Source organism: Populus trichocarpa, chromosome 8 (assembly GCF_000002775.5).
Source record: "Populus trichocarpa isolate Nisqually-1 chromosome 8, P.trichocarpa_v4.1, whole genome shotgun sequence".
NCBI classification, from domain to species: domain Eukaryota; kingdom Viridiplantae; phylum Streptophyta; class Magnoliopsida; order Malpighiales; family Salicaceae; genus Populus; species Populus trichocarpa.
The window spans coordinates 12,303,307-12,321,718 of record NC_037292.2 but is presented as its reverse complement, the minus strand read 5'-3'; the positions used below and the strand labels follow the sequence as shown (position 1 = coordinate 12,321,718).

At 34.3% G+C, this 18,412-nt stretch overlaps 2 protein-coding genes across 18 annotated transcripts; one reads left to right on the top strand and one right to left on the bottom strand.

Annotated features, from left to right (window-relative positions):
- Positions 1-5,570: 5,570 nt before the first annotated feature.
- On the top strand, positions 5,571-12,001 carry LOC7494784 (cyclin-dependent kinase G-2). 16 transcript variants are annotated; one of them, XR_002983428.2, is made up of 9 exons: positions 5,573-7,787; positions 8,110-8,245; positions 8,385-8,473; positions 8,661-8,772; positions 8,893-8,999; positions 9,095-9,270; positions 9,438-9,468; positions 9,689-9,761; positions 10,778-12,001. XR_002983428.2 is itself a non-coding variant. In XM_024607495.2 (6 exons), exons 1-6 carry the CDS (start codon positions 6,079-6,081, stop codon positions 9,192-9,194), a joined length of 2,253 nt encoding a protein of 750 aa, XP_024463263.1. In that variant the 5' UTR covers positions 5,574-6,078; the 3' UTR covers positions 9,195-9,621. The 16 variants fall into 16 exon arrangements, 1 of the variants encoding a protein (XP_024463263.1); XR_002983426.2 differs by having other exon boundaries at positions 5,574-7,787; positions 9,343-9,468; XR_008060015.1 differs by having other exon boundaries at positions 5,574-7,787; positions 9,095-9,468; positions 10,778-10,858; positions 11,611-12,001.
- Positions 12,002-12,730: 729 nt separating this feature from the next.
- LOC7494783 (uncharacterized) lies at positions 12,731-16,808 on the bottom strand. 2 transcript variants are annotated; one of them, XM_002311689.4, is made up of 4 exons: positions 16,154-16,808; positions 14,892-15,323; positions 14,356-14,662; positions 12,731-13,370 (listed from the first exon to the last, which is right to left on the bottom strand). In XM_002311689.4, exons 1-4 carry the CDS (start codon positions 16,655-16,657, stop codon positions 13,231-13,233), a joined length of 1,383 nt encoding a protein of 460 aa, XP_002311725.1. In that variant the 5' UTR covers positions 16,658-16,808; the 3' UTR covers positions 12,731-13,230. The 2 variants fall into 2 exon arrangements, with proteins under 2 accessions (XP_002311725.1, XP_024463266.1); XM_024607498.2 differs by having other exon boundaries at positions 13,221-13,370; positions 14,367-14,662.
- Between the last annotated feature and the right edge of the window lie 1,604 nt (positions 16,809-18,412).

Sequence of the window (18,412 nt, the reverse complement as noted above, 5' to 3'; positions counted from 1 at the left end):
GGTGACCGTCTTGGTTTAAACCATGTATTTTAAAATTTTGATTTTTTTTACTTGTTTAAAATTAAATTTTTTTATATTTTAAATTTTTTTTAATATTTTAATATTAATTTTGATATATTTTTAAATAAAATAACATTTTAAAAAATAATTATTATTATACTAAGCCTTCTTTGCAATGAGTAGTTGTATAGTAACTGGAAAAGCTGAAGCAATTACGCATTTTAATTTGATTTTCTTAAATTTGTTTCCATGGCTGTCCTTTTTGTAGCTAAAAGCAAGGCTGCTGCTCGTTTCATACAAACAAGCTTTTTGTCACCAGTCCTAATTCAACCTCTCCTTCATCAGATTCCATTGGCATTTAGTTGGAAAGAAAAGAAATTAAGAAGAAGATTTATAGCTTTGCCTTTCAAAAACATTTTTTTAAAAAATTAAAATTTATTTATTTATTTTAAATTAATTATATTTTTGGTGTTTTTATATTGTTTTAATGACTAAATTAAAAATAAAATTAAAAAATATTATTTTTAAATAAAAAATATTTTAAAAAATATCCAATAAAACAACAATTGTAACGCATAAAAATCAATTCAACACAGAAATGTGCAGCCCAGCAGTCCGATAATAATAAAACTTTAATTGTATGATTTATGTCAGTCACTATATCCACTGGGAGAGTGGCAGGAAAGTAGTGGCCGGGGGGCGGTGGGCCTGCTTGCTCTTCTCTGTTCCCTTTGTCCTGAACCATGATCAATGATGGAGGAGAAATCCTAGTCAATGGAAGTATGATTGTAATTAAACATTTTCTTTTGAAAAAACAAGATTTACAGTTATAAAGAATTATACTTTTCACTTTTATAATTATAATTTTATTTGAGTTTAATTAAAATCTTAAATAATTATAACACATGAAAAAAAACACAAATATAAACTATTTTACAAATGAGAAGAATTAAATATTTAAAAAATTACAATGAAAAGTTTTTTAAGCAAACAAAAAGGGGGAAAAAAACACTTGGAAGTGACTGATGGAACAAAAATTTTGGAAGATAAAATATAAATTAAACTTGTTGATTTAAAAAGGGGTTAATAAACTTATTGTGTCACCAAATCTTAAATACACTTTTTTCTCAAAAAGTAATTGACATGGTCGTTGAAGATGATCCAAAAAAGACAATATAATACGACGACGCTAGGGGGTGAGAAAATGGATTCGTGCTATTTACTACATTTGGCTCAGTGGGATTTGGGAATTGTCTATTTAAGAGCGTGGTTGCGGTTACTTTTCAAAGTATTTTTCATATTGAAATGCATCAAAATGATATTTTTTTATTTTTTTAAATTATTTTTGAGATCAGCACATCAAAACGATTCAAAATACACAAAAAAATTAATGTGTTAATAAAAAAAATTAATTTTTAAAAACACGATTTGCACCACGATACTAAAAATTCTCAAATGTGTTAAAAAGCATTGGGCATCAAGAACATCACAAAAAGGTAAGAGAAGCTACGTAAAAATTGTCTAAAAACCAACACCAAACAACAAGCATCTTATCTTGTCATTTCTTCGGGCTCAAAATAAGGTCGTAGCTTCTAAGCTATGTTGGATTGGCAAGTGTTCAAGTTAAATTACGTGTTTGTTATTTATTGTGTTCAAAACATTAAAATTTATATATATTTTAATTATAATATTTTTAAATCATTTTAATGTGTTAATATTAAAAATAAATTTTTAAAAGTAACAAAAAAATATTATCTTAATGTATTTTCAAATAAAAAATATTTTAAAAAACAATTATTATCACAATAATAAATATATTTTTTAAATAAATTTATATGGACAGTTTGATTTTTTTTTAATACGGATGACTAATGATATACATGTAAACAAACTCAAACAAGAAGAGAGAGTTGTGTCTTGTAGTTAGGGAATGTTTGGGAACGCGGTTGCGGCTGCGTTCCCAAAAAATTTGATTTTTTTTTTGCTAAAATTTAATATAGTTTGTATGTTTTTGATCATTTTGATGTGCTGATGTTAAAAATAATTTTTAAAAAATAAAAAAAATATTATTGACATGTATTTTGGCACGAAAAGTTATTTGAAAAGCACCCGCAACCACACTATCAAACACACTTTTAGTAAAGAAATTAGATTTACTTCTCAAATTAAGTAAATACGGTATCTCATTAATGTTATGTATAAATTTATCTTCCTTACTTAAGTCGAAGTTATGTCCAAATTCAGCTTGCTCACTGACCATGCGTGTAATTACTTCCATGGCAATCTCAGTTTATAGTTATAAAAACGACTTCATCTCAGTTTATTGAGGCATTAAACCGAAAAGAAAAAAAATAGAAAGCTCAAGGTTAAATAAAGCTAATTTTAAAGGATAAAACTGAAAAAAAAATCATAAAAAAATGAGACAAACTGGATCCACTCTACTAACCCATCATTCACGATATGAGATTGAGATAGAAAAATTATTTTTATTAAAAATGACCTGAAAAGAGGTTCAAAGCTGAATAAATAAATAAAAAAACATCGAAAAAAACTCGAGTCACACTAGGTTGACCTGACAAACCTGCAACCCGGGATAACTCTATAGAGAGAAAAGCATAAAAAACAAGAAATCTCAAGACCCAACAACTCAATGTCAAAGGATGGAATTTAAAAAAAAAACATTGAAAAAAATCCAAAGCAACCTGTGTTAACTTGACTAACCAACGACTCTGGATAACCTTGGAGGAAGGAAACAAAACAAAAGAAAAAGCTCAAGGCCCAATAGAATATCAAATGATGAAATAAAACAAAAGACTAAAGTTAAATCGGGTTGATATTTGAAACCAACAACTCTGGTCACGAGTCTGACATGACCATATAGAAGACAAAAAAAAATCCTTGAACAAAATTCTTAACCGTCAAAAAATTAAAATAAAATTGTAATCAAAATAATGAGGATCAAATCTGTTATAAAAGCTAATGAAAAAAAAATGATTAGGAAATTAATCGAGAAAGAAAATAAAGAAAGAAAATGATAAAAAAAGAAGAATTAAAAGAATGACCAAAATTTAATAAAAAACAAGTAAAGTAAAATGTTGAGGGATAAAATTGAAAGGAAAAACAAATGAAAAAAACGAAAAAAAAACGAGGACTCCATCTAGAAGAAAAAAGAAATGAAATGAAATGTTAAGAGGCAAAATTGAAAGATAAAAACAAACAGAGAAAAGGGTAAAAAACGACAATCAAAGGAATGAGTATCATATCTGACATAAAAACAAAACAAAATCAAATGGAAATGAATAAAATTGAAAAAAAAAACAATCTAAAAAAGAATTCAAAACAAAGAAAGACCAATAAAAAAAAAAGATGATCATAATTGAAAGACAAAATAAATAGGATGACAACTTTGATTTTTGACTGACCTGGCATGAATTTCAAGGAATATAGAGAGAAGACAAGGGGAGGGAAAAAAAGTTAATTGCTGCCAAATCATTGTGATTTGAGCAGCACGTGCCACCTCATAAACTTTTCCTCCACTAGACATTTCCAACAACACGACAGTCGGGAAATTTTGGCCGTTGCACGCGCTGCCCGAAGGGCGCAGGTGACATCTATTTGTTAGTGCCTGCGCAAATTTTTCTTTCTTTTTTTATTTATATTTATGAAAATATTGAACCCAAATAGGGTTAACAAAAAAATCATACAAAAAAACGCTAAAATACCATTTGGCTCATCCTTTAATTTTATTGACTTAAAAGACAATGAAATAATTGTACTATTTGTAAGAAGGAAAATTACGCAAAAACCCTCCTAACCTTTTTTATTTTTTCTTTAAAGGGCATTTATGTATTTTAAATGTAAAAATTATAAACTACTAAATTATCCCCAATCAATTTGCAAATGACCTTTATATCCCATGAAAAATATCATTATAGCTCCGCAAGCAAAGCAAAAACTTTGTATAGAGAAGGGCAATATAATAACTATACTATACAGGTCTACAATGAATATACTATAAAACATGGATCTATTTTGAGTTTATTTATTATTATACTAGTATATTGGTCCGCGCTTCGCAGCGAGTCAATATCATTTTTTTTAAATGTAAAAAATATATTAAGTGTATAAAGAATGTTTTAAGTGCTTTGGATCTGACAGTTATGCTAGACCCAAGCGATTTCAATCTATCAATCATGCCAAACCCAATTTACTTGGGTTTGACAGTCATGTCAGGTCCACATTAGCAAAAATGACAGACCCATGTTACTTGGGTCTGACACCCAAGTATTTTAGGTCTTGCTTATGTACTAGACCCAATTAAATGTGGATCCAACACAGCCTTTTGAATTTAAAAATAATAAAACAATATCATAATACCAAAATGTTCCCCATGATTATAGAAAATTACACAAAAAATAATGTGAAACAAAAACACACCCCCATATGCAAAGCTTTTTTTTTTTTTTTTTTTTGTCTTTTTCAATGCTAAAGATATATTTTAACTATTTAATAGTTTATGAAAGGTCAAAAAATCCTTGGGCAACATGTCTTAATTTTGTTAACCTCGGGGATAGAATAATATTTTTACTATGCAAATAATCGTAAAAAAACTACCATACCCCCACTGAAACGTTTAATACCAATGAGCCTATAAAAAATACTGAAATACCCCCACAACCAAGGCTTCAATTTTTTCAACCAAAGGGAAAAATGATAATTTAACTTTATGTGAAAAAACAACATTAACCTCATCTCATGCCTTCAGAGCTTGGAAAATTTACTGTGTAAATCTATAGTGGACTGTGTCTTGGTCCACAGTACACTTGCATAGGATTGCCAGACCCGAGAACCTTTAGTCCAACGTGGTAGCCAAACCCAAGCAAGCAATAAACAAACAGAGGATAATTGTGCATTTTAGTTGTCAATAGAGAAAAAAGAAAGAAAAAACACAAACAATTGATCATCGATGACAATCCAACCATAATATGTCTACACGCGTTGCATTATATGGAAGAGGGCACGTCTGCATATCTAGTTATACGATGGATGGCTAGATTTGACCATCAGGAAGCGTCTCATGAGCCTCCTTAATGTTGGGCGCTGTCCACTCGCTGGAACATGTGAAACACGCACCAACAACTTTTTGATTAAAAAATAAAAAATATAACGTAAAAATACTAAAACACCCTCTATAGTCCTCGTAATTACAATGCATAACTATATAAATTTTATTGTCATAATCCACAGTAATCTGTGTCTAGAGCTACAGTGAAATCCCCGTGTCATTTAGCTGTTTTTATAATAGCCCGTAGATTTTATTTCATTGATTAACTGTTTTTCAGAGAAGATCATCACTAGTGAAATCCCCGTGTCATTTAGCTGTTTTTATAATAGCCCGTAGATTTTATTTCATTGATTAACTGTTTTTCAGAGAAGATCATCACTAATCATTTATCGCTGAATTTTGAAGGAGGACCGAAGTAGAATATTAGAAAACTTATAAGGGCTGAAATATAATTTACCCTTGAAAAGAATAGTGACCCATCATTGGCGATTGCTCGCATCTTTAAAACACTCTTTCGCGATCGCTTTAAGGCTCTCTTTTCCGATCGAGGGTACTTTGCATCCTCGCTCTCCTCTACATCTGTAGAACAGAAGCGGCGGTCGCCGCCTTTCTCTCTCTTATCGGTAAGCCTTGATCCCTCTCTCTCGCCAAATGCCCTAACTTCACTTCGAGGTCGAGATTTTATCACTTGGTTCTCTCTTTTTCTCGTTTGTTGATTACTAGGGTTTCGAACCTCTGTTTTCTACACCCCTTTTGAATTTCGAGCAAGTTTGGAGCTTGTTAGATTAATTTTCAGGAAATTTAATTTAATTTTTTAAAAAAACTTTCTTATCGCTTAGCTCGTGTTACTTTTGGATCTCAATTACACTTGCCTTAGGGTTTCGAATTTAATTTTCGCGAGTTCGGGAAAGTTTGAAATTTTTTTTGGCGGGGTTAGGGTTTCATAGGCCAGAATAAAGGGAAATTCGTATTGGAATTAGGGTTTTGTGCTGTGAAGCTTTGGTTTCAGATATATGGCCGCTGGGAGATATAGGGGTTGCCACGATAATGAATCCAGGGATCACGAGTCCGATTCTGAATTGTCAAGGGAAGATTTTCCTTATTCCAAGGATAAATTTGATAGAATTGAGAATGGCAATGGTGAAAACGACAGGGGTCGAGTTCGGGAATTAAGGGATAGAGCCAGGGTTAGGCAGAAGGATATTAGGGAGAGAGAAGTGACTAATGGTGGGTATAGTTCGTCTTCTGGTAGAAGTGATTCAGGAAGCAGTGGTAGTGGTGGTGCCCATGGTCCACGGAAGTGTGGGCTTTCAGCTAGGGCCACGGATAGGGAGCCAGGTGAGTTGTCTAGTGAGAGTGGGTCCGATGACGCAATTGACTCCGAGTCACATGCTCACAAAGATAGTGAAGTTTTAAAAGTAGTGGAGAATGGGACTCGGACACCTGTGGAGAAGAAGAGGAAGTTTTCTCCTATAGTCTGGGATAGAGATGACAAACCAGTGAGTAACTCATCAAAAAGTGGGAGCCCCCCTGCAGTGACTGCTCTCCCTCCACCGCCGCCCCTGCCTAAGGCGTACCGCCAGTCACCTAGTTTTATTCCAGAAGGAGGTGTAGGGATATCTCCTGTTAAAAGTAGTAAAAACCAGAATTTGCTGTCTTCTTCACCGCTGAAGGGATCAGTTGGCAATTCTGCATCCGAGTCTCCTGTAGAGTTGGCTTCATCGCCAATGGAGGAGCAGTGGGGCAATGACCAGGAAGCAGAGCACATAGAAGACGAGGATTATGTTCCAATGAGGAATATCTCATCTTCACGATGGGCAGCTGGCAACAATTCTCCTGTTGATGAAGGTGAAATTGTGGAAGATCAGGAAATTCCTAAAAGGAGGAAGAAGATGCCCCATTCAGAGTTTTTGGATTCCAGAGCACGCAACAAGTTATCAACTCCAGATCCCGGGGATTTTAAGAGAGAAGGTTCTGATGTGGCTAGAGGGAGGTCGTCAGAATCTGATGAGCGAGGCACCTGTGCTAGGCCTTTGAGCGGGGATGATTATCATGGGAATGATTCTGGGAGGGATGACTACATGGATATTGATGAGGAACACAATAACAGTGATTCTGATATAGATCCTAAGGATGAAGATGATTCTTGCGAAACACCAGAACCTGCAGGTCCACCTCAAAGAAGTGTAAACATGCTTCAGGGGTGTAGAAGTGTTGATGAGTTTGAGAGACTAAATAAAATAGATGAGGGCACTTATGGTGTTGTATATAGAGCCAGAGACAAGAAGACTGGGGAAATTGTAGCATTGAAGAAGGTAAAGATGGAGAAAGAACGTGAAGGTTTTCCACTGACTTCTCTTAGGGAAATAAACATTCTTCTTTCTTTTCATCATCCTTCAGTTGTTGATGTTAAAGAAGTTGTGGTAGGGAGTAGCCTTGATAGCATTTTTATGGTGATGGAGTACATGGAGCATGACCTCAAAGGACTCATGGAGTCAATGAGACAGCCATTTAGTCAGAGTGAAGTTAAATGCTTAATGCTCCAGTTGTTGGAGGGTGTGAAGTATCTTCATGATAATTGGGTTCTTCATCGAGATCTGAAAACGTCAAATCTGCTCTTGAATAATCGTGGCGAGTTGAAGATCTGTGACTTTGGGCTGGCTCGTCAATATGGAAGCCCGTTGAAAACATACACCCATTTGGTGGTTACTCTGTGGTACAGGTAAGCTGAACTGTACATGTAGCACTCCAACTTGCATATCTTTGGCTTGCAGTTTTGTTTGATTTATTTTATTTTAGTGTTGGGTATCCTTTTTGTGTTTTCTTGTTTCTATAGGCCTGGGCTTATTTTCAACTAGATTTCACACTGTTTTTGCAACTGGTTTGTGATATCTTTACTTTTGAAGTATTTCTGTGCTATTTGTCCTGAAATTTTTCTGTGGTGCCTGATCCTGATGATTGTAGTCTCTTAACATTGATGCCTCATATAGACATGCATCCTCCCATTGGTGTCGAGTGTTTGATGTTCTCTTCCATTTATCCAGGGCACCAGAATTACTTTTGGGAGGCAAGCAATATTCAACGACAATTGACATGTGGTCCCTGGGCTGCATTATGGCTGAACTGTTATCGAAGGGACCTCTGTTTAATGGAAAGACAGAAGTAGATCAACTTGACAAGGTAAATTAAATTTCCGGCAAAATAATACAAGGTAAACTTGTTCAGTTGATTCCCACCTGCCCTTGATTTAAAACTTCACACTGCTATGCTTATTGAGTGAGCAGTTTAATTACTCCTCTCTGGGCTTTTTTAATTGCAGATTTTCCGAATCCTTGGTACACCAAATGAGACAATCTGGCCTGGGTTTTCCAAGCTACCTGGAGTGAAGGTCAACTTTGTCAAGCATCAGTAAGTATCAATTTTCATTAACTTTTTTATCAAGTTAATAACAAGCAGTTGTTCTTATGTTTGCTGCTGTTTTCCCAGGCTTCCAGCTGGGTGATTCTGGTCTGGTTATCTGGCCTCCATTGCGACACTTCTCTGTTACACATCATTCTTGATATTTTGCATTAACCACCTGATATGTTCATTTCAGGTATAACCTGCTGCGTAAGAAATTTCCAGCAACGTCCTTCACTGGATCACCGGTGCTTTCTGATTCTGGGTTTGATTTGTTGAACAAACTTCTTACCTATGACCCTGAGAAGGTAGATAACAAATTAAGTGAAGATCTTGCTTACAGTCAGTTGATTTTTTTTTTGTTTGGAATAAATACTTTAGTTGATTGCTATAGTGGTTTGATAAGGTTCATTGTGTTTTTCTTGCAGAGAATTACTGCTGAAGCTGCTCTTAAACATGACTGGTTTCGTGAAGTTCCTCTTCCAAAGTCTAAAGATTTCATGCCTACTTTTCCTGCTCAGCATGCTCAAGACAGGTATTTTAAAAGAGAAACAATTTGAAGCATTTATTTATCAACCAGTCCATTTATTTTTTATTTACTCATTTAGGTTATTTTCTTGTTATAATTAGGCGTCTCCGAAGAATAAGGAAGAGTCCAGATCCTTTAGAAGAGCAGCGGAGAAAGGAGTTGCAACAAGGGGAGTTAGGGACCGGTGGTTTGTTTGGCTGAGAGATTAATTGGTCAACCTTGGCCCTGGATTGCAATTTTTTTGTTTTGCAAGCTACTGACACAAGATGTGGTTGAGGTGAGAGATATCCATTGAAAGGAAGTAGCGAACCTTGTTTCTCAGACGATCATTTGTACTTTTTTTTAGCAGGCCTCTTGTGATTTGGATGGAGAAAATATTTGCCTCCTGCCGTCAACCAGTTATGTTTCAGGCTAACTTTGTTCTCCTGCTTTGTTAACATATAGGATGCGCCTGGGACACTGCTTGCATCGCAAGGTGTGGCACAATGGCTTTTCATTTTAAAATATCAGTGCTAGCTGAAACTTTGTATGTAACATATATTTTCCATGGTACATTGTAAACATTCTTAAAATTTGGTTTTGGTGATTAGACCGTATTAGTTTACTGCCCACTGCCAGTTCTATTTTATTCTTTATCTTCTCTCCCTCTCTAGTTTTTTTTCTCTTAATATTGACATTGTGTTTGCAAGAAACAGTTGGTGTGAAGTCCAGGAGATGTTCTTAGCTTTTCATTGACAAAGAAATAGGCAATAACATAGAGCATCAAAGGTAATTTGTTGATTTGGTTATCTGCAGAATGTTAACTGGAATCTGGATTATGCATTCTATCCATAATGTGGAAACTCATAAACAATCGATTCTTAGTCAATCCATTTTTTTAATTTGTTTGACTATAACTCCAATGTTGCCACCCGAGGATGGCCTCCTTGTTATTTAATTTGGCTTGTGACATTAAGTTTTCGGTCACAAGCTTTCCCTTATCAACCACAGAATTTCAAGATATTGATGCTAAGAAATAGCTGTTTTACTTTTTTTGAAAAAAAAAGAGGAGAAATCAAAAAAGAAAGAAGGAAAATGTCAGTAATATAGGTAAGATTATGTAGTGCAAGCTTCTGGTGATTCTTGATGAAAGTTGCAGTTGCAGTTGCAGTGTGGTACTATTTATCCTTTCCCAATTTTGTTGCCCTTTTCTCCGTAGCAAATAGATGTAACCATTGTTTTCCATGTTTTGAATTGAAGATTTTGTTGACCAATGATATTGACTTAAATTGGTGATGATTCACAATTTGCCCAAACAATGATGATAATGCTGTTTTCAGTTCGATCTCTCTTAACCACTAGAAGATCTGTTGTTTTGCTAAGCAGTAAGCAGTAATTTCAAACCAGAGGAAGGGTGAGAAGGAATGCATATAAACAATTGACTTGTTCTTCCTTCTATCTGCCTGATTTTCATTGATAGTGGATAGGTCCTGCAGAACCTTACTTTGTTATTGGAGATCAATTGTTTGATTTGTTTTTGCATGTTTTTCCTTAATTGAAGAATATATCATTTTGTGTGTTCAAACTGTCATTTTGTCTTAGTTGTTCATTTGTCCTGTATGCTGCTATTAGTTCCATACCCATCAAGTTTGATGAATTGAAATTCTCAAGTATCAAAATTTAAACAGCATGCACATGAGCAAATGTCTAGCCTGTCATCCTGTTTTTCATTTGATGATGTGAAAAGATTGTACATTTGACCAATCAGAATGTTTTTATGACAATTTCGGTGGATGTCACTGCAGTATCAAAGCTAGCAGGTTGGGGAGGTTACCTGCTGTGGATTTTATAGAACTTTCAGTTAGATGTCTTCAGGCTCCATAGAGGTACAACACAAACTTTGTTTTGTTCTTATGTGTCAGATTTTCTTTTTTAATCATCTTAATATTCGCTACCTTTAGATGTTGATGTACCTCTAGGCATTCTTATGCATGTGGTTCTGCACTAGTTCTGTTCCTATGATGGTAATCTTCAGGATTTGGTGCTTCTAATCCTTGGGAGCATGCTTTTCAATTGGGTTGGATTTTGTTCTTTGTTTGGGAGAAAAAGAAAGGGGTGGGGGGGTGGGTTCTTTTCTTTGTTTCATATAGTTCTAACTATATGGCTCTTAAGCAAGGTCCAGGGATAGTGCAATACTTTCGTTGGGTTCAAGTTTCAGTAGTAGTAGGAGACCAAAATCCCTTAAAATCTGCAACCCTGAGTGTTTGTTGTTTATTCCACACTTCTATAGTCTTGCCTGAATGTTTGTGCTATGCATTTTCTACTGTCTTCAAGATTTGCCATTTGATATTTCAGGATTAAGTAGATGTTTTCCTTTTAGAGATTAATAGTTTAATGAGGTATGAAGCATCAAAACAGATGATGCAATGCCCTTTAATAAAAAGAAGGGTGGTAACAAGATTTGCAAGCTTGTTCAGAAGGTGGTAAAAAGTTTCTTTGCACTGAAAATCTTAACTAAAACTTGGTGCTTCATAATTAAGAAGTCTGAGCTTGATTGGGACTGCGCTGTTTTTTCTTCCAAGTAATAAAGAATGTTCAAGCTTCTCTTAGGTGGATTGTTAATATTACATTTATGCAGAATAAGGATTTTATGGGACATCGTGAAAAATTACGGAGATCTATTTGCTTAAGAATAGTGATTGGAACCTCCAGTCAATTGTCATTTTGGCTCGCTAGTTGAATAGTTGATGTGGTGCTTTTCATCTGTTAGTTTGTTCCCCCGGTCCTTAAATTTCATCCCTCTTCACATTATATTCTTCTCAGTTCAGTCTAGGTCAAGTTTATGAAACTGATCAGTAGTCTAGCTATTATTCCTCAAGAAGTTTGTGATGAAATACCGAAAGCGTATACTGGGTCCTGTTATCCGGAGTATGTACTTGTTTTTTCCCTTCTGTAGCCAAGATTTTTCTGACATTTTTGAAGCAAATTGCTCATTATAATGCATCTTCCAGTTCATTGATTTTGCATTATATCGCCTGCAAAATGAGTGTAGCTGGCAGAATGAATGGTTTCAAAGCATCATCTTTCCAATAACTTCCATTCTTGGCAACCTCCCCTACCTGCTTCTCCTCAAATCTTACGAGTTTCTACTCTGTGTACGTTGCTTAAATTCAATCAAAAGTTTAAATTTTGTAACTTTTATATTTCAATTATACAATCTCTCTTCGAAAAAGTTATTATAAGTTATTTTTGTTAAATATGTTTAATTTAAAGTCGTTATGATTTATTTTTGTCTCAAGTTACTTGTTAAAAAAATTTAATTATAACTCGAAATCGAAACTGTTTTTTTTTTATATAAAAAAAAAATCGTGTCAAATGGACTCTTAGCTCTTCATATTTAGCCCTGAATTCTACCCATAGTAAGAAACGCGAGCAGGACAAATATCACGTTGATAACCTTCCCCTTTTGCAAATGTGCAAAAACCTACTAGGAAGGCATGGACATGTTATTGTTAAATGCACGGTTGATGCGTGCAACGTGCCAATCAATCAATGGTCAATCCAGAGACTCACTGAGGCATATAACCGGCAACACTCCCGGAAAAAGAGAAGGCTAAAAAAGAATATTAACGACGACTTCAAATTTTGAAACCATTTCTGAGATTTTACTGCTGCGGTGCTTACAGGCTCGTGCTCCAGAGATTCTATATCTCGACTCGCTACCACGGGTTGCATTTTTGGCGCATAGGCAAAGCCACTACAAAATTCATACACAGAACATTAACGACATACAAAAAATACATAATTCCGGGAGCTTGTAACTCACAGATTACACTAAACGCGGAGACTCGTTTAATATCTTGACTCGCTACATAATTCGACACAGACTACTAGCTGCCGAGGTATGGGTTTGTTTTCAGGTTATCCAGAAAACATCATCTGAATGGCTGACGAGCTTGTAACTCGGAAATTACACTAAACGCGGAGACACGTTGTCTCTCTCCACCTCCCTTGTAAGCTATGACATGCAGGCATCCATAGTTATCATCCGATTCGCCGCTTCAATATTCGTGGATACCAATCAGATGCCAGAAGCGGGCGATGGGATCTAATCAACAAATGGACTCCCTGAACCCATCAAGGGTCAACCCTGGGAGCAGTGATGGGTTCGTCTTGGTGGTTACCGAAGAGGGGTTTCTCGACAGCAAAGTTGTGGAAGAAATAGATCTTTAGAGTGCTCTTGTCATGGGGATTTTCATCAAGAAGAGAAAACTATTGTCTTTCCAAGAACAAAGGTAATTAGAGAGAGTTCAATGAAGAAGATTGTGTTAATAAGTCCTCGATCGACAGTCCAGCCAAAAATAGTTATTCCCCCAGGATTGTTCTGCAAATATAGCACTGCATGGCCAAATAAACCAGTTATGAGAATTGAGATGCCGATATATAGTTAGCAAAACCCCAACTTTATACAGGCACTAACAAAACAAAAAATTGCCAACGTATGTGTAAAGAGATCACTGTGAAGCACTTCAACGTGTACAACAAGCCGTAGCTATGAATTGCTGAGACCATATTAGATCTGATCATCCAGAGGTGACGTGATGACTGAACTAGGTTGTGTGCACACATTAAGGAGGGGGCTGTGATAAAAAAATAAAAAATAAACAAGAGAAGCTGAAAGGGCTTCTAAAAGAAATAAATATCGGATACGGTGGTTTTTGTGGTTTGAAGATCTTAAGCTGAGTGTCGCAGCTATCTAAGCATGTATGAAAAGTCCCTCAAATCCATGGGTAGATTTAGAACTTGCAAGAAAGTGTGTCCATAAAAAGCCATTGCTTTATGCACTCGGATACTAAACATATATTTGAAGTTTTTAGAAGTGCTTTTTAAATGTTAAGTTTTCATGAAATAATCCAATAGATTTCAATCTACAGATTCCATTCTAAGAATGATACATGTAAAGGCAAGGAATTTCACATAAATGGCTCAAAATTTCTGTATTCTGGAAGTAGAAAATGGTTTTAATACGTAAGCCAATGTTTTTATGGAACACAAATGAAGTGCATGTGAACATTCTGTTTACCCCATCTCCCGTGATGCCTGTCTCTGATTTCCATGTCATTTTAAACCTAAGTGTACAACATAACTAGAAGCACAATACACAGAAAGAGCAACAATTAATTTGGACAGATAATGAATATCAAGTTTAGACTGAAGTGATCCCATGATGTTTTTTCTGTATGGTATCGAATCTCTTTAGAAGTAATCGTGGATCTTGCAAACATGCTCAAACAATTAAGTGTAGAAAATGTGGCAATATCTCATTAAAACAAAAATAATCTCTGCTGTTCAAGTGAGAAAGTTTCAAGATAAGATTTCGTACCAAAGGCTTGCCTTTTGTGATATGAGGTCATGTAGGATGCCAACTGCATATTTGTAGGCATTGCAATATAATCAAATGACTCTAAATCGCTTTCAGAATAATTTATCCGTGCTGAGTTTTGTAGATTCGCAGCTTCTAAGTTCCCCGTACTGTTTGAAACTCTCAGTTGAGATGTATCATTTTGACCACATGTTGCTAACGCATGCCATCTACTTGCTATGGATGCAATACCCAGGGCTCTATGGGATATTTTTGTAGCAGCATGCAAGCAAAGGATTATCCCAACAACCTGGACAGTCGAGGAAACCTGAAAACTTGGGGAAAATGTCAATGACAATCAGGGCCATAATGCATGCAGCGCGAAATTTTTCTAAAGGAAGTGTGCGAGTTAAAAAACTTCTTCTGATTAAATATGTCAAAATAGACGTGGAACCCATCTAAACCCTAGGAATGCAAGCCCTTAAGGATGGGACCTTAAAGAATCAGATGAAGTTTATGCAGACATTTTACAGAGGAGCAGGTGGTGAAGCACTTACCGCAAAATCACCGCCATTTATACCAGTAATAATTCCACGATAGCCTGTGATTCGGAATAGAGTCACAAATTGACTAGCTGTAACAACACAGAACTGGAGAATAAGAAAGATTCGGAACCTATGACTTATCTTAGAGAGATGATAACGCAGACGGGTGTGCTCCTCTATAAAAACCAAAACATCACAATCCCTTTCCAGCAGCTTTGCATAGTCTTCAAAGTGAATTACTTGCAAATTGCAGATTAGATGAAACAAAATGCTGGCTGATAAAGATATTGTACTCACATAACTCCAGGATATAATCAGACCAATTAAAACAGCAGTAGACATCAACCATGATTCATGACGTACATACGAGACGCGGATGGCTTCACGCGCAACTTTCAGGATGAAACATGGCAGCGACCAGAGGATCAGCAAGCGTAAAGAATCCTGTGAAAGAAATTATCCAAACCATGTCTTCATTGTACTTGTGACTGAAATATCTCATCGAAGAGCCAAAGGGATGATATGTCAACAACCTATAACTTATGTTGGTGAGAATGTGTAAAGCTAATAGCATGATTTATGAGAACTCAATTGCAGGTGCATTCTCAAAAAATGAACGAGAAATTGTAAAGGAACCAGATTTTCAAGAGTTGGGATTACAATGTAATATGAGAACCAGAGGGCCTCATTCGTTACATGTTTAAAGCTGTGTTTGAAAATTCGGTTGTCATCATATTTTTTAAAAATTTTAATTTTTTTTTATATTTTTAAATTATTTTAATGTACTAATATTAAAAATAATTTTTACAAAATAAAAAAAATTATTTTAATACATTTCTAAATAAAAAAATACTTTAAACAATAACAACACACTTCCAAACACATCTAAATCAAAAGTCATTCAATGATTTATGATTTTCATTCTTCATCTTGATGGAAAGAATAATCTTTTATCTGGGGCAAGAAATTAGGAAAACATTGCTTTTTGGTACGCAGGCGAGCAAATTATGGGCAAATGAGAAAATCTGTAATCTTTTAAACTTCTGATAAAACTTGAGTTGGCGAAGCAACAACATAAACCAACCACGATTCATGCCTGATTGCTAATTATGCCGGATTGCAATCATGCTATGTTAAAACGCAAAAGAACTACGAATTCAAAATTGCCAGAATTGTAGCAAAGCCTACAAGCAGTTAACACAACATGAAGATGAATCCACAAACAGAGTTGAGCGAGTAATATATAATTTAAGCTAGTTAAGAGAGCTAATTACCTTAATCTGTCGAATGTAGAGAAGGGAAAAGCGAGATATATGGCCACCAAAACGATCAACAAAGAGAAACTTTCTAATACCATACTTGCGTAAATTATGCGATAAGCAAATCAAAGAAACAGCAGCAAGACAGGCCTGTGATGCCACAATATCAAGCTCGAAATCCTTAATCTGGTACTTGTCGCACCCTGAACATTGGGACAGCTCCAGTAGTGCTACCGGAAGCAAGACACCAACCAGCAAAAAAGCAGCCCATGAAAGCAGAAAACTCTTAAGAGAAGATTGATTGAATCCCAGAAATGATAGATATGCTTCAAGCTTTTCTAGTGCTTGATTGATGTTTTGGTTTGGAAAACTAATCCCTTGGTTTTGTTGTTGTGGATTGTGATTAGGAGTTGATTTACTGTTACTATTTTTATTATTAGTATCATCATCATCAAGAAGAGGGGTGTGGGGTGGAGGTTGGTGTTCTGTTTGGAAGTGTATTACATGAGCATCTGCCATGGATTTTGCAGACACTCTTGGGGTTTGAGTTTAAGATGGCAATGGAGAGAAGAATGATTGAGATCTCATACCAGTCTCAGGGTCAGGGGCGTTCTGGTGCCTGCCTTGATCGTTCAGAATCAAAAAAAGTTCAAAAGCAAAAGCAGATTCATTCGTGACCAGATCAATGTTTTATATATATATATATATATATATTAATGTATTTTTAAATAAATTTTTAAAAAAATTTACTTTGCATCAAAGCAACAATATTTAAATAGATTAATACTAGTCACCTAAGGAATTTTCATGGTATGAGTTTATATAATATTTATTTCTTATTTATCAATAATTTTTTTAGATATTTATGTCTTATTCATAAGATCTTAGATATTTATTTGGGTGCTTATTATTTGAATATTATTTATTATTCAATATAAAATAAAATAGCATTATATATTTGAGGTATTTATACATCTATTAAATGACAAAATTATAAATATTGTACATGTTTATACTTATTATGATAATATTGGACTATATATATTATAATAAATGTAGTTCAGTTTAGATTTAATAATATTTATTCAATATCTATTATACATCAATTAAAAATAATTATAAAAAAAACTCGTTAATTCAAATTGATTTAATTTAGGATGATATCTATTGTTATCTCTAAAGTAAATGCTAAAACTAACATTCTAGAAGGTTTTAGTGGTGCAAACGGTAATTTTCAGAGGTTTTGGGATTTGTTTAATAATAGGATTTATGAAAGCAGTTGATTATAAATTCTAAAAAAACAGGTGTTCTTGGGAATCAATTCAATTTATACTTAATTTAGAATCAGTCTGCAAATCTCTCTTGAAAAGTATAATTACTTTGAGGATGCTCTCAATTTAAATAGAATATAGTATCTTTTTGTCAAAAGCACCGCTTGTTTTTTATTTAAAATTGTGTTAAAGTATGTTTGATTTGAAAAAATATTAAATTTAATTTTTTTAATGTTTTTAAATGGTTTTAATATACAAGATTATATAAAAAAAAAATTTTAAAAATTTTTTTATACACTACATTATCAAATATATACCGATAGCTCCATTTATATGGTTGCAGTGATGTATATGAACAGTTGTTTGGAATTATAATAACGATTGCGGTTCAAATATTTTTCACTTAAATTTGTTTTAAAATAATATTTTTTTTATTTTTTTAAATTATTTTTAAAATTAACACATCAAAATGATTTAAAAACATAAAATAAAATAATTTTTAACAAAAAAAAATAAAAATTATTTTTGTTAAAGAAACACGTTGAAACCACATTCTCAGACACACTTTAAGGAATTGGTGAGGGAACGTGTCTACGTTGTATGTGATCATGGGGCACAAATAATTCTTTTTCGTCTCTGGAGCTGTTGCCTGAGAACTCGGAATCTTTTTTTTTTTGTCGTCGTCGTCTTTGCTTTTCTTCTTCGTTGTTTCCGGTAAGAATTTTCAGATAAAAGAGACAAATGTTGCCTGAACTGGAAATAAAAATAGAAACATCAATGAATTGTCGCATCGGGGAAATTGCTATTGTGGCCTTTGTATTTGTTTTGCAATGGTTTTGAAAGTGAAAATGAGTTGAAAAGACATCAAATCTATGTTTTTATTTTAACATTTTTAACTGTACTTGACCAAACAGAGCCTTAATAAAGTTTTCATCAATCACACATCAAAACTTTATTGATGTGTGATTTCGCAAAAAAAAAAAAAAAAGTGGAATTTGTTGAT

What these genes read in the sequence shown, in the direction of transcription:
- LOC7494784 (XM_024607495.2), top strand. Translation starts at nt 6,079, where the DNA reads ATGGCCGCTGGGAGATATAGGGGTTGCCACGATAATGAATCCAGGGAT. An exon ending in GTCAACTTTGTCAAGCATCA is followed by an intron (nt 8,474 to 8,660) that starts GTAAGTATCAAT and finishes TGTTCATTTCAG; the next exon opens with GTATAACCTGCTGCGTAAGA. An exon ending in TTACCTATGACCCTGAGAAG is followed by an intron (nt 8,773 to 8,892) that starts GTAGATAACAAA and finishes TTTTTCTTGCAG; the next exon opens with AGAATTACTGCTGAAGCTGC.
- LOC7494783 (XM_002311689.4), bottom strand. Translation starts at nt 16,657, where the DNA reads ATGGCAGATGCTCATGTAATACACTTCCAAACAGAACACCAACCTCCA. An exon ending in TAAATGGCGGTGATTTTGCG is followed by an intron (nt 14,663 to 14,891) that starts GTAAGTGCTTCA and finishes CCAAGTTTTCAG; the next exon opens with GTTTCCTCGACTGTCCAGGT. An exon ending in TCACAAAAGGCAAGCCTTTG is followed by an intron (nt 13,371 to 14,355) that starts GTACGAAATCTT and finishes TTGGCCATGCAG; the next exon opens with TGCTATATTTGCAGAACAAT.